Genomic DNA, 16,035 nt, shown 5'->3' with positions numbered 1-16,035 from the left:
CTAGTAAAATTTCTTAGTATTCTTTTATTTCTAAGGCATTCAGATATTTGAAAATAAAACTGGAAATCCCCTAAATTGTTCACTTTTACCACTGGTAAAATTCACAGTTCAAGGCATAAATATAAAATTGCTCATGTATATAGGAGTTACTCTGAATATAATTATTATATTTAATTTATTTTAATCAGAACTTGAAACCAGTTCCAAATTCTAAAAGAATATCAATTCAGTTAATATTCATAAAGCTAAGCTAGGGATAAAAAGCAGTGGTGATGTGGATTTGATTTAGCAACGTTTAGACTTCCAAAAGGTATATTTTCATACAATGTTATATATAAGTATATATGGGCTTGGATATTTCATATGTGACATAGAAATGTGGCAAAGTACATGTTTTGAGGGAATTTAAAAATTCGCATAAAATATTAGCAATCTCATATTTTATATATTAATATAATTGAGTGTTTAATGGCATATCATTGATTCTGATCATATATCATATAAGTTATATGTAATTATATATAATGAGACATTATATATAATTATATATTATATATAGTTGAAATTGGAATTAAACATTTTATTGAATATCCATTTTCTTTTGCTATTTAAGTGCAAGAGCATAGCCTCTAAGGAGAGTACAGACACTTACAAGCATTCTGATAAGAAAGTTAATCGGCTATAAAAGTCTTTCAGATTCTACTTTATACTCTCAGGGCCCGTGTTCAATCTAATCCTCCATCAGATTGACGATGTTACCATTTGTATGTATAAATGGTAATCATGTGGGTTCTTGTTTATTCTATAAAATAGAAAAATCTAGAATCTGTCAGACCAGCCTTGCTGTCTAGTTTGCTATGCTTGGATCGATTTAAAGTATTATGTTTGTACTACTGAGACAGGAGAAAACTTCAGTGCCCAAGAAGGAAAACAAGAAAGAAAGAAAACACATCATTTAGTTTTTAAAAGATGAACAAGGCCTCATTGTTATGAATCCCTGTTTATTTTTCCTGGTCAAGCACTGGAAGTTTTATTTATGCTTAATAGACTGCATTTGGCATGCCTAAAAATGACAGAAGTGTGAATTATGAATGACCTTCAACCTATTGAGGAAGTTGTAATAATTGAAATAATAGAGAAATGTACTCCCTGCAAAATTTGTACTGAGAGACAACTTTTTCAGACTACTGTTGTCTGGCCGCTTTGAAGATGACAGTTGATTTCTTCCCCTTTCCGCTCCCAAAATTCAGCTTGAATGCTTTATTTTCTATAGCTTCATTCAAATCACCAGTCAAAAGGCTAGGAAAAACTGAATGCAACTTTAACATTTGGAGGTCAGGTGGGAGGGGAGGTAGGGGACAGTTTGCATATATGAACAAAGTCAACATTTGATATGAACACATCTGTCAGTCTCGGTGCTGCAGAAAGGTAACACCAAGTCTAGGGAGACAATGTGTGCACATGTGCTGGCTCTAGGAAACACAGTCTGGACCCCTGATCCTCTCTTAGCAATGTGGGAAACCCCAATCGGAAGGGCAGAAGTGATGTCAACATTTTAGCATCTGGAAGAAAGACCCTATTATACATTCTGAGCCTAATTAGTAAGAGATAACAAGAAGTGTCTTCAGCAGACAGCCAGATTGATGACAGAATGTAAAGATATTTGCCCAACAGAATGGAAGCTTTATCATGTCCAAGCTTTGCCAAAGCAAAGCATCCTTACTTCCTTAGTTTCTCCAAAGAGATGGTATCCTATATAGTTCTTTAGGGTGACAGTCTAAACCGAGAAATATCAAGTATTATCTGCTACATCTGCTTCCAAAATGAAAAATATGTATCCACTCGTTGTTTTCAGGACAAAAACACTCAAAGAGAAGTTCCCCCACCCCACATTGTTAGTAACACAAAGAGAAAGCCAAGCATAACTTATTGGATGAAACAAAACAGAGAGAACTGACTGTTGGTCTTAGTTTGCATTAATAGGGCAAGTGATAAAGGTCCTTTATTATACCTGCAGCCTCCAGTGTACCCAGCCTGGAAGCCTTGAAAGTTGTCCCTTTAAATAATCTCTATAGATTTCTCTACGGACCCTGCAAGAAATATTCTTAGCCACCTGTCTTTAATGTGCCATTTCATCTGAGTCTATGAAGACTGACTGTTCCAGTTGGTTTCAGAATATTTGGGAAGAGTTCCATCATTACATGCTGAGGAAGCTAAAGATCCTCTTTGGGTGTTTTACTAGGCTGGAGGTTTTCCTTGTGCCCTTGACCAATATATTTTCCTTTCCTTCCTTGATGGCTTGTAATGCATTCTGAGGACTATCTTTTTGGCTCCAGTCTGGAAACAGCTGAAGTCTAGAATGGGCGTGATGCTTCCTTCAAGATCCTCCTGAACGAAAGGTGCTGTATACCATGCAAACACTAATCAGTTAAAATGTGCACAGAATACTTTAGCTTATGGTACTTTCTCCATTTATGTGGTCTGAGAATTTTAGTAAAATCCTTAGTCTGTGTATTATTATGGCAGCGTTGCGTCCTAGGCATTATTACATGAGGAAAATTGGGGGGGGGGGGCCGGGAGGGGGTTAGGGGGAGGCAGTGCTGTTTGTTTTATCATGTAAATATCAAATGGTAAACCACGTCTGAGACAGCTTCATCTTTGGGCAAAGGAAGTAACCTATCAACCAGACAACATCCCCCCAAAGTCAGCTTGGGCATCGTTCACAAAGCCAGTCTCTCTGGGTATTGCCAGCTGGCATTCATCTTAAAACAGCAGAGCATAACTTTGGTATAAAAGTGCAACTTGACTTAAAAGCAAAGCAAAAAAAATGCCCAAAGCCAATAATAATTTTAACATCAAAGGAGGTCATTGAAAATGTGGACAGAAATCCTTGTAAAGGAAGAGCACATTAACAAATTACCTGACAGTCTACGCAAACATTTTTTTTAAAGTGGAAAGAGGTTCACAAATTACATTTGGCTTTTTACATAGCTGCCATTCCAGTTTTTTTTTCTTTTTTGCATAAATTGCATTAATTGAATGATGCAAGAAGACATATTTTTTCTCAGTAAAAAGCCAAAGAAAATAGCTTGATAATTGAGCCCATAATAAGCTTGCAATAATAATATAACTCTAGTGTCACAGTGCTCTGATAAACCACTGACGTGGACCAAAGGAGAGAGAAAGCGGGTGTGCCAATTCAGCCATGATCGTCCTGGAAGCAGTTAAAACTTTATAAGGTAAAGCACAAACGAGAACAATGCCTGTTCCAACTGAAAACGCTAGAATCTTGCTGCTGTTCATTAACCACAGGAGAGCTGGCAGAATCTCCTAAGTGAATTCCAACATGGTATTCTCTGAGGGGCACTCGCTCTTCTATATCTTATTTCTTCAAAATAGACATCAGGCATTAGATAATCTCTTATCGACACATTTCTTTTTATTCTGAGTGAAAAGCAGACTTCTCTTATTCTACTTACTAAATACCAGCTGTCAAGGGCCCGTTTAAAAATGAAAGGACTTATCACCTTGTGTAAATGACAAGATTAATAATGTCTTGGGTTTCTGAGAACTTTATTCCACTTGTAGACCATGTTAGGGCAGGCCAGGAGTTTGAATGAAATCATGCTCCTTCCTATGATGCAGAATACACACACACACATAAAATGTTACCCCAAAGCACACACCCAGATCATTCTAATCATCATGAGTGGAAAGGCAGGTCTTGTTCAAGTGCAAAAAAGTCAACTTACATGAATTGTGCCTTAGTAATCTGTCTGATTACAATCAGTACAGCTTCATGAAGAAGTATTAAAGGAAAACTTGTATCTAGAGAGCTATTCCATAAGTACACAATACTTATGAACGAATCAGAAATGAGAACTGGCATTGTTTCAGGTGGATGGGGGTCTATGGGTCGTCTTGCCTTTGATATAGGTGAAGGGTATAAAAGCATGGAGATAGGAGGAAACTCATCAAAGGATGGAGGGAGAGGCAGGAACAGGGTGACACCAAATCTAAAGATGTGCTACATCCACCCTTTAAAATGGTTGGTAAAAGTAAGACGTCAAAGGAAAGGACATCAAAATATTCAGAATAAAAAACAACAACAAAAACCTCTCAGTGAATCATCTAGATGTTTGGCCTACTTGACCTTTAACACATGGGTGCTTCCAGAAGTAAATAAAACCTCTGAATAATTAATAAGCCGTTTTCATGCTTCCTCTGCATATTTGGTCCTCTTGAAGACCTGTTCTGGAAAGAGCTTTCGTCATCCAACTCCCTGCTCTTGCTCCTGTCCTACTCTACCTCTCAGTGCCAGTTCTTGCTCCTGAAAGCAAGCAGGGACGATTTCAGATCGTTAAAATGTAAAACGATGGAAGCACTATCTGTTTCAGTGAAAATTTCCAGCTAGACACTGTGGGACAAGCAGTATAGCTATGTAGCACTGTACAGAAACTTTAAGGAATAAGGGAAAAAATCATTATGTCTTCAAGGATAAAGATTCTTAAGTGTTTTTAATGCATCTACTATTTTATGACTCGCATGTGATTATGGTCTTAATTTACTAGCACCTTTGGTGTGGCCTCTGTTACAAAGATAAATTACTATAGTTAATACAATATTTTCAGGGGGAATAAGGCTATCAGTCAGAAGCTGAAGCTACTGTGAAATTATGGTTCAGCAGTTATGCCAATGTTTTCAGAATTTCTATCTCTAAAAACATCACTGCAGTAATTTTGAAAACATGAAATGAAAGATCTCTAAAAGCAATAAATTGAGTCTTTCTAGGCAGTATTGTCAAGAAAAAAACACACAACTTCCACAAAGTTAACTCTGGTTTGAAAAAAAAAAAGTAAAATACAAGAACTCACAGAAATTTATTGGAAAATTTAAACTCAAAAAAATCCCCTCTACTAAAATCTCGTAGAGCGGCATTAGAAAGATGTTAATTGAATGGCCTTTGTTTTTATGATACAAAACAGATTACATCCTTTATCAACTTCACTTGAAAAATCAAAATTCATGCTGTTTCTAAGTCCCTCTTTACCCCCAAACTAATCAAATATGGGTTTTATCCAGTACATGTTTTGACTGCCCCACTATTATAAAACTGTATTGTCATATTAGCAAGCACATTCTCTTTTGTAGAACTCCTCCACAATATTATAAAACATCCAAACTGATTAAACTTGATCATTAACATTAGTATCTTTAAAACTCTGCATCTACGCAAGGGTAAACTTTAATCTTCATTGTCTTGTTTTGTTCTGGGTCATCCTTTCCCATCTTTTTTAGATACCCTAATTGTTACAGTGGTTAGGCTGCAGCTGAAAGTCACTGAAATTCTTCCTTTTTATAGTCCAAGGTTTATACCTGTCAACTTATTAAAATTCATGTTATGAATTTGAGTTCTCTCTAAGAATCAGAGCAAAGAGAAACGGTTTTTACACTTTCTTGCAGAGGGCTTCATTTGCTTTCATGTTGTGCAGGTGAGTTGATATTGCTCATGTTTAATAACTACTCCTGATCCAGGGTCTCTCTTTATATCTGGATATTAAATAATATCTTATACAATGGGGGTGTCCATTATGTGATGAGTTGTGCTTATTCACCAGTTGGCAGCTCCTATTCCTCATGGAAAAGGGAGCAAAAAAAAAATAGACCTAGAAAATCTCTTTAGTCAGCTCTTTTATCATTGTACCTAGTCCAATATTCACATTTCAAAGCTGTCTGGAATTGCTCGTCTTAATTGGCTTTTAGAAATACGCATACAAGCTTATTAGATGAATATGTATATAACATAGGCATGCACTATTTGGATGTCTGCTCTCTTTTGTCTTGTCAACTGAGCTAAGTGTGACTGTATGCCTATATGCCTATCACACAAGTCTGACTTTTACCTCTGACTTTCCCCTTGTTTTTATGGGTGAATTTACTTGACCATGTAATGTCAATTTCACAATTGGGTCATCTGATATGCACTCTGTTACCATCTTAGATATCTGCCAGCACAACACATAAGTTTAAAATGAGTACTTACAGAAATTATAGGTATGTGTTTAATATTGGCCTTTTTATGTTTTTCTTGATTAACCATTTTCCCTGGTTCTTCAGTTTTAAAAAAAGTAAACATGCTACTCATTAAAGTATGAAACCAGCATATTTTCTTTGGAAAACAATGCATTTTACAATGTGTACCTCAAAAGTAACTATGTTAAAATTATAAATGCCTATTCTAAAAAGCAATCTAATTCAGAGCTATAAACAGCAGAAGTTTCCCTTTTTCGTGCAATCAAAATTCCCAATGACAAGAGTATATTTATTATAAAACATTAGACAAATAATAAATGAAAAAATGAATTGCCACAAGTTAGATTCTTCAACCACCTTTTCACTGATTCTGCAAGTTTTATGTGTCTAAGGAAAGAGCTCCTATTGTCAGTAAATATGGATAGCAATCATTATTATGATATAATTACATTATTTCATCTTACAGCTGCCTTTTGAGCTCCTCCAGTTCCTTTTTTAGGAGACATAACACAATGTACTCATTTACACCACCTATGTATTTCCCACATCTACAAATAGTGGGTGTTCAAAAAATGTTTGTTGTTGATGGTGACAGTAACTCATATGACGGACTTGAGATATTTTCTGCTCACAATCAATAGCTAATTTAATAATGTTTTCCTTTGTCAATAATGCCTCTTGTTTTCTTACGGCAAAGGGAAAAAAACAATTGATTGGTTTAGTATTTTTGATATATGTTGAAGATTTTAAAACGATTCCCATTTAAACCTAATTTTACAATTTATTACCTCTTATACAGTTTACTCAGTAAAAATTATCTGATAGCTGGTAAAATGCCAAAGAATAATCTCATAATGATGATTGAAATAGAGTCTTAGACCATATGACGCTAGCATTACTTAACAGCTTTCAATTGAAAACATCTAATTTAAACTTTTCTTTTTCTTGGTGGTGATTTTCATAGTAGATTTGCCAAGCAACCATTTTAATATGGTCTTTGAAACAAAATTTGATTTAGGTAACCATTGGGTTAAAAGTTATAAATAATGATAACATAATTAAATTCTAACTCAACGATGTTTATAAAACAAAAATTAACAGGCTGAACTTTTTGTTGTTTTAGGTAATGTCATACTCAGTTACAAGATTTCATAACCCTAACTTTATTGAGTGCAAAATATGTTTCATGATATTTTCATGATCTTATTTCATAGTTATTATTATTAAAGTTAAGCTCATTGCATAGGCCTCCATAAAGCAATTTCCAGCAGTGATATTTTTTAACTTTTCACATATACAAAAAAAAAAGAGTGTTTTGATTAAACTAAAAGTACATCTCATTTATAATTGGGCAAATCAATATAAAATGCATAATCAGATAATGTCATATACAGATCACACAGATATATCTACCTACTATTTCTAATAAAATCTATATAATATTTCAAGTATATCACTTCCAATTCCTGCATCAATTCACAGTGTTCTTGATTAGCTCAATACTTTCTATGAATGTCTCCCTGTTATGATGGTAAAAAATAAAAGGTAAAGAACAGCTAGCAGCAATTAGTACTCAGTTTTCAAATCATTCAATCACACTCAGAAAACGAGAGCATTTATGAAGTTTACTGGTACAAAGTGAATTAACTATCCCCAAAAAGTAGTGAAAGAAAATAGTCCTGAAAATGACTTTATTCTGCATCTTACTTATATTTGTGCATTACCTTTCACCATATCAACAAACAGGCCACAAGGGTCTACTGCAGCTCACTGTTATTTTTATTCTTCAGGCTTCACTGATACTTTAGTGTTCTCAAAGAAAGACAAGAAAATCTTTACAACATACCTGATCATTTATCTGGCATGCAACGAGGTTGTGCTGATCATAACAGCCAGCGAACCTGATGTACTTGAGCCAGCTTCCTACATCTGGTTCACTAGCATCTATGCAGAACTTCACATTGCAAAACTCATCTAAGATCTAGAAGGAAGAAGATGAGAACAATCAATTTCTACGTTGCTTCATTCATTAGAATGGTTAACTGCCTGAAAACGTTTTATTCATGTATATTCCCCCTCTGAATCTTCAAAAGAAAAAAGTCAGCATCAATATTAATAGAGGAGAAATGTTATCTTAAAAGTGACAAAGTACTGTTTTTTAAAGGAACAAAGCAATTGTGAATTATTACAAAAACATTCATTGGTTTTAAAAAATACTTGTTTCCTTGTTATGCATAATGAGTGCTATTGACTTAATTTTACCCAATGTGATTTTTACAAAAAATAACATTGAACAGTGTATATTAATATAATATTTCTAAACTAAATAGTCAATATTTTAGGTTCAGATAATCTTCTCAGGTAAATGTATACTTTCACATTTTGGAACTGTAAATTAACTCAATTTTAAAATGTTAATCTAAATATTATATTCATTTTCAGTTTTCATTTCATTACCATGAAATCACACCCTTAATTGAAGAAGATAATAAGATTTGTCTCATAGATGCTTCTGATCAAACTAAAGAACAGCAAATGAAAGCAAATGATTGGTACACGCTCATGCAAAATATGGCAACTTAATGTTTTAGTTAACACAAGCTAATGCATATTTCAATTTTACATTTAGAAAGCAAAATAACAAAACTGGTTTGTGAACAAGTAAAAAATATATAAGAATATTGCAGTAAATTGTCATCATGATATGTGGTTGTGTATTGTTATTTTTCATGAGATTTTACATTCAGTTTAACCTAAATAGTAATCATTACTTAGGACACCTATTAAACAAAAATTGAAATGGGAAATGTCCATTTTTAAGGCTTTTCGTCCTTAAAGGAAACTATCCTGATTCACTAGCAGCAACAATGTTTGAAACATCAACATTCAAAGCTGCAGAGTTGTTGACCTGATGGTGAATAACTAGAAAGGCTGGTAATGCTAATGTCAATCAGTTAACGCAAACTTGAGGAAGTTTCCTATCAAAGACTAAACAATACAGGCTAGAACAAAAATTAATGAATTAAATAAGCCCCACGGAACTCTGCTGTATCTCTACCGACATAAAAGTTAAAACTAAACTCTTGGGTATACAGAGGAAAAGCAATTTTGCATAGAATTCAGGTAATCACCCAGTTGCAGATTCAAGTCATTAACTCACCACAAACTTCAAGAAGAAGCCCAGTGCTCTGAGGGCTCTAGTCAAGAGGCATTATGAATAAGCCTTTGGCCATGAGGCAATTAAAGGGCAATAAGTAGTCCCACAATTTAAAAAAGGAGAATCGGAAAGAAGCTAGGGATAGTAATTGCTACACACACACACACACACACACACACACACACACGTCTTTTCCAAGGACACGTCTTCACACTAAAAACAACAAAAAGTCTACATTAAATACTCTCTCTAGTGAGGACAGACTTTTAACAATTTCTTATTATAACATTACAAACTTCAAGTTGTTTCCTTCACCTCTCAAAGCTGAGTAACTCAGATGGCAACTTGAGATTCCCCCCTTCAGGTGTCTAGAAGGACCATAAATAGCAATAGCAATACACATTCTAAAATAGTAAAAAGTTGGGATTGTTGTTTTGTTTGATTTGGGGTTTGTTTGGTTTCTAGATCTTTTGTTGTTTGTTTTCTTGACTAGCAAAAAAAAAGGCAGCTCTACTGACACACTAGAGAAATATTTAATGAAGGAAATAGGGTGAAGTCAGTGAAATGCAACACCAGTTCCATTTCATATTTGCAGAAAGACGTGGAAAACTTGTTAATTTCAAAGTCAAGAATCATCTATCCCCCTAGCTTTCGAGTATTCCCTTTTGCGGGGGCAGGGAGTTAAGTATTGCATATACTACACATAAAAATTCTAGGTGTAATTTTATTCCGTGTTAACATTATTGCCATTGCCACTGTCAACAGTGAAATTAATTTAAAAACAGGTTCATTTCCAAAGAATGTCTTTTCATATATATGTTACATGATTATTCAAATATTTCACCAACATATTAACTTTCTTACTCTCAATATTCTTGCCCCAAGACAAAAGCTTAACTTTCTCTAGAAACGTATCCCCCCCAGGGTGAATTATTTACTTTTGATTTGCTAACAGAACTGCATTTGTCTCCCCCAATGTCTTAATCGTCTCGGAAATCTCGAATAAAATCAAGTAACAGCACATCTTCCGTCATTTCATCTAACACACTCCTGTGTTTTTAAAAAGCTTTCAAGTTCCAGAGATAGCTTAAAAAAAAAAAAAAAAGAATTCCCTTTAGGTGGACTTTAGAGAAAGGCCCTTTCAAAAACCAACAGCGAAAGAAAAAAAAAAAAACCCACAATCTAGCCAAAGGGTCCGAATGTGACTTTCTCGCGGAGCAGCACACGGTGTTGGACAGCAAAGCTGTTACTTGGCAAGGTGGGACTCGGCCGAGAGCCGCTCCAAAGTCGCGTGGCCGGTGCCAGGAATTCAGATTTTGGCAACCCCACCTTCTGCGTCCCAAATACCGACGGACAGACACCCGGAGGGAGGGCAAGCGGGAGAAGAGCGCGAGAAAAAGAGGCCGACAGCCGGCAGAGAGACCCACCGAAGGCCGGACGACCCACCCCGGAGACGCGTCCAGACCGCACGGTTCGCAGGAGGAACAAGGAAACCGGCGGCCCCGGCGGCGCAGATAAGCAGCTGGGCTCCGCGAGACCCGGGCGCGCAGGAAAAGGCGGCGGGGGGCGGGGGGCGCCCCGGGGAAGGGGTGCCAAGGCAGGAAACTGTCCGCAGTTACAAACTATGCGCATCGCCAAGACTTTTTTTTTTTTTAAAGTGAGTTCTCTTACCTTGAGATTTCTATGGCCTCAACTCAGCAATACAAGGCAATCACAGAAGAATTAAAACAAAATAAAATAATCAGCAGCCCCCAGCTTTCCTGCACGACAATCCTTTCAAACGATCCCGAGCCACATTTCGAGAGGTTAAAAAAAAAAAAAAAAAAAAAAAAGCCTCGCGTTTCGATTTCCGAATGGGTTTCTGATAACTTTGTCCGTCTCTGGGATCTGCTCGCCGGGACCACGCGTTTCAGATTTATTGTCCGCCAACTGTGTATTTTTAAAACCAGAAAAGCAGTCTCCTCTCCTCTGGGTGACCCGGGTTTGGGGTGTTTTGGCTCCCCCCCCCTTCCTGAAAGAGCTCAGAGCTATTCCTTCTGGTTCACATCACCTCCCTCTTTTCTCACTTTCTCTTGCTCTTATCAGCCCGATGTGTAATGAAAGTTATCTGAAACCAACTAAAACTTCTTCCACTTCTCTCTCCCAATTCCAAAGGGGGGTGGGGGGGGACAGGCAGGAGGAGGAGAGTTTGAAAAGGTGGGGGGCCTGGGCAGGCGAGGGGAGCTCTAGCCCCCTTTCAGATCCTCCGCAGCGCCTTCCCAGGTCCTAGACCCTCACGGGATCGTCCCCTGTCGCAACCCCAAGCTCAGCCGCCGGGTTTCTGTTTCATGAACTGTCTCTTTAAAGAGGATCTGCTCGGCCATCCAGAAAGAACCCGGGGCGAGGGAGAAAGGGAGCTATCTCCCGCCGCCTAGAGTGATCGGAAGCCAGACGGGCTCCTCTTTCAGTAAATTTTTAAAGTGACAGCAGCCTCCTCTGGCGGGAGAGGTCACAAAAAGGTCGCCAAGACCTAAGTCCTATAGGGACAGACTGATTATGGATGCACCATTCCCCTTAAACATGTAGATTTCTCTGGGTAAACAACCAATGGGGAGATCTCGCCGGGCAGGATTTCTTTCCCCAGGGAAATATCCTCTGTTTCAATGTCTTGAAAGCACAAGTGTGTGTGTGTGTGTGTGTGTGTGTGTGTGTGTGTGTGTGTGTGTGTGTGTGGTGGGGGATGGGAGCGATGGGGTGGAGAAGTGCTTTGGGGAGTGCGAGGGTGTGTGCACCGAGGCTGGGGGTGGGGCGCTGGAAGGGCAAAGATGAGGTTTTGAGTCCAGGGGCGCTAGCTCAAGCTAAACATAATTAGTTGAGAAATTCTCAGAAAACAGCAGCCTAAGAGTAAAAAGTTGACATGTACATTTCCAGTTTCCTAAACACCTTTTATGTTATTATTGAAATTCATACTCACTTATTTCCTCCATTATTATAGTTAGGTCAGCAGAAGAGCATGCTACTTTTTCAAATCGTATTTTTCTTAGAAGGAGAAATTTAAAAATCTGAAATATCATTTGCATATACTCTATCCAAATAACGCGTTACAGCCTTAGAGAGATTGACGACTGTGTGGTGAGTTTTTGCCAGATTCTTTGAAACACTAATTAAAACACTATGAACGCCAAAAGAATGAAATGAAGCCAATTGGACAACTTACTATTTTAAAACTTTTAACATTATAAATGCTGCTGTTGGTGATCAGTACTATACGGTGATTAATAACTTTCAAATATATATGGACCATTTTTATCAACGCATTTCAGAAATGACTTTGGACTGAAGCATATAGAGAATGCGTGGCAAAATAAAAGGGTCTGTGGGTTTGCTTTAGCCAACCTTGGAAAATTTAGTAAAACCCGTCGGTTAAGTGGAAATAACACTTTTTATCGCAAATCTCCATTCATAAAAACAAATGGACAAAATCCAACTTCTCAGCTCAACAATGAAAAGTTAAGCAAAGTAAAGGAGTCCAGGGGCGCTTGCGGGGGAGGGGTAAAGGGCGCGGGATGGAGAGAGCGCTTATGTTCAACTTTATCTGCAGACGGGGACAGGTCCCCCCTTTTGTTTTCTCCAAGTGCAAATAGACATGTAAATCTAGTAGATCTATATTTCCCCCAAAATGATCATTTAAAAACAAAAATAGAAACAAAAGGGAGGGATGGAGGGGAGAGAAAATGACAAGAGGTGGTGACTAATTCGTTTCGGTGGCCTGTTATCTGTGACATTGAACTGTTATTTCAGATAATAGCCATTGTTTGAGGGAAAATCGCACAGCAGCGGTAGGTAAGACAGGAAAAATCCTTTGTAAATAACCTAAAACCCGGTCAGATATTCCCATGGAGCTCGGCGCTTGAGAACCTTTAGGAGCCCCCGGTTTGCTGCCATTGATTTCCTGCCCTTCCTCAACTTGCCCATTGTCAGGGCCTCCTTTTCTTTTTTTTCTTTTTTTCTTTTTTTTTAATTTAGCCATAAATTGGACCGGCTCGAGCTATGAGCTGTTCTATTTTCTTCCTGTCAGGATGAGGGATTTGTTTTATGATGCATTGTGTATTAAATACAAGTAATCTGGGGAACCGATTGCTTCAGACAGTGCGGCCTGATCAGGGGGCCTGAGAGCAAAGCGCCCCAATCCTCCTGCCCAGCCCCACGGCCCCCACCCCGCCTCGCCCTTTACAAAGCTGCTCTGAAAAGGAGGAAACATCGGCGGGTAAACAAAAGGTCGTGTGGAATCGGCGGCGGGTCCCGGCTAAATTAGGATTTTGTGGAAAGGGCCTCGGAGTTTTTTCCCTTATATTGGGTTCGGGTGGGGGAGGCGGGGCGACGGCGAAGGTCTGGGTGCTTGCAGGTGCGGCGCGGGGCCGGTAGATGGCGTTGCGCCCCGGATTAAGGCGCGGCGCCCGCGGCTGCAGCCACCCAGGTGAACCGCGCCGCCCGCCGCCGGCCGCCGGCCCGGCCTCCGCGCCGCCCGCGCTCCCGCGCCTTCCCAGCCTCTGGCCGGGCCAAGCGAGCGCGCCCCGCAGCCCAGACCCGCAGACCGAGCCTGAGCGTACAGGAAATAGAGCCGAAAGATTTAACACTTGGTCTCGGAGAGTTTGGGAGAACTGTCTGGAGAGATGGGGTGGGGGAGGCGGGGAGGCCCATTATTGTTTTATTAATATCATCGTCGGTCTTGTTCTCTACTCAATAACTGTGAGAAAGACCAAAGGAAATCATAAGGACCAGGCAACCAATCATTCTGCCTCTCTCTCTCTCTCCTCTCCCCTTTGATTATATAATAATAACTTCATGTAAAGGCAAAATCAACCCACTTTTTCTTGACGACACAACTTGAAGTTTAAAAATAGGGTCCTGAAATCCCAAAGTAGCTAGGTGGGCCTTGCTTCTCAAGAAAGGAGCCTCTAGCTATTTAAATACTTAACCCTTTAGGAGAAGACCCTGACCTACCTCCCAGATGGAAAGGAAAGCAGAAGAGACAGGGCTGGAGGAAAGGGTTTTTGCAGGGGGCTTGTTTTTCTCCCTGGTTAACTTGCTTTCCATCAGGAGAGTTCTAAAATAATAAATACTAGGAGCCAAATACCACCACCAATTCCCTTTATTCCTTGGGATTTCTGGTGAAATCTGTTTACAGTAGTTCCCAGTTACAAATTAATCTGCAAAAGCCGCTGTCTGCTCAGCAGTAATCAGTAACATGCGTGTTCTGCAGTTTTTAGCGCTGCCCCTGAAATGGGCTATTAAAAATAATGGTTTTACTATAATCTCAAACCAGCTTTAATTTGTAAACATGTATCAAGACAGATGATCTAAATATTAAGGGGGTGGAATGAGAGAACATACTACAACAAATGTATAGCTTTGGGGAAGGCAGAAAATAGAGTGATTCATCAGCAATGTTTAAAAAGAGAATATTTTAAAAACATTTTTCCAGAAGGAATGATTGTTTTTTCTGCCCTGTTCTGTTAATTGTTGTTTACCAGGAAAAAGGAATTGGAAAATATGAGGTTTGAGTGTGAGTTGATAGATTTTCTGGGAGCTGTAAAGATCCCCCTTTGGCTGATGGCAGGGCTGGGGTGGGAGAGGTTAATGTGTTTTCTTCCTGGTTTGAAAAGGGCATAAACCCTCCTCAGGCCCCTTCCTTCCTCCCCCATCTGGGTGGATTGCAGAATCTTTAAAAGGCTCAAAGATTTCCAATAAGGCCACTGGCTCTGCCTTCATTGTGTAACTGTTTATTTAAAATAAGTCAATATATTAGTTAAAGCAGTAAGAAGTTAGTGCTCCAGTATTCAAGTGATTCCCACAAGACTGTAAGCTGATGCCTCTTTTAAGCCTTAAACTTCATGGTTGTCCCAGAAGTAAAAGTTCTGCTAATGGAGACCCTATGGGCATGGTACATTCCAGCACATCATTAAAGGAAAGAAAAGCAGCCCAGCCAAAGCCAGATGAAATGACTGCACTGTCCACTTTTAATAGGCTTCCTGTGGACCAACAGCCCTGTAACACTCTGCAGAGGACAATATTTAAAAACAAGACAACTTGCTGGCAGTTTTCAATACCATAAAGTTAATAAAGTATGTTCCCATTCACCCTGACATTATGTTTTTAGTTTATAGAGGAAAGCACTTTATAACCTCAGCCTAAGTAGAGTTCCCTTAATTCTGCAGCTTTGGGTTTCTTGAGGTGGCTAAACCTGCGCTGAACTCCAAGCCTGACATTTTTGTTTTAACACTGTTTTTTTGCAGCTTTTCAAGACCATACAAGCGCATTTTTACATTTCTCAAGTACAGGTTGTTTGTTTGTTTTTACTTGTGGAGATCCTGTTAAATCCTATTTCGTACAGTTCATGTCAAGAAGCATGAAATAATCTGAGAAAGTGACATTTGGCTGAACAATAACTGCTTGCTAATTAAATTAGGTTCTTGTATAGATATTGATGTGTGTTTAAAAAGAAAATCAATGCTTCCTTTTCCACGTCAGAAGAGAATTTTATAAAATCTTACCTAACCGAAGATAAGAAAAAATATAAATATGCCTTTAGGACTCAAGAAGATTCCTATGTAAATATTTTTCCCAGTACAGAAAGTCCAAACTGTCTCTCTACTTTCTTTCCCTCCAATTCTTGACCACCTACAATTTCTTCTCCCAAGTCTTTTTACTTAAGAAATAAGCCTTATAATGAAGCATAACGTTTAGGCAAGAGAAGGTAGATTAGAAAGCCATGGTATCAACGGTAACATTTTGTTTAATTTTCATTTATATTTTTTAATCAGGGGAGAATTTCATAAGCTTGGCTCCCTAAACTTAAAGATTAA

The 16,035-nt window shown here is 38.4% G+C and overlaps 1 protein-coding gene across 10 annotated transcripts in view; it reads right to left on the bottom strand.

Moving 5' to 3' along the window:
* MECOM (MDS1 and EVI1 complex locus) overlaps positions 1 to 16,035 on the bottom strand; it is a 519,304-nt gene that overhangs the window by 49,082 nt on the left and 454,187 nt on the right. For 6 of the 10 annotated variants that reach the window (XM_016215706.2, XM_016215705.2, XM_016215707.2 and 3 more), the window contains one exon: positions 7,880 to 8,014. In XM_016215706.2, the coding sequence (XP_016071192.2) occupies positions 7,880 to 8,014 (135 nt within the window). Of the gene's footprint in view, positions 1 to 7,879; positions 8,015 to 8,490; positions 8,652 to 9,193; positions 9,375 to 10,617; positions 10,726 to 10,861; positions 11,799 to 16,035 lie in introns of those variants that run through there. The other 4 variants (XM_016215712.2, XM_016215716.2, XM_016215715.2 and 1 more) reach the window with 4 other exon arrangements.

The sequence above is a fragment of the Miniopterus natalensis genome, chromosome 6, assembly GCF_054644295.1.
Source record: "Miniopterus natalensis isolate mMinNat1 chromosome 6, mMinNat1.hap1, whole genome shotgun sequence".
In the NCBI taxonomy this organism is placed as follows: Eukaryota; Metazoa; Chordata; class Mammalia; order Chiroptera; family Miniopteridae; genus Miniopterus; species Miniopterus natalensis.
Note: the sequence above shows the minus strand (reverse complement) of the source record. Positions and strands in the feature narration are given on the sequence as shown.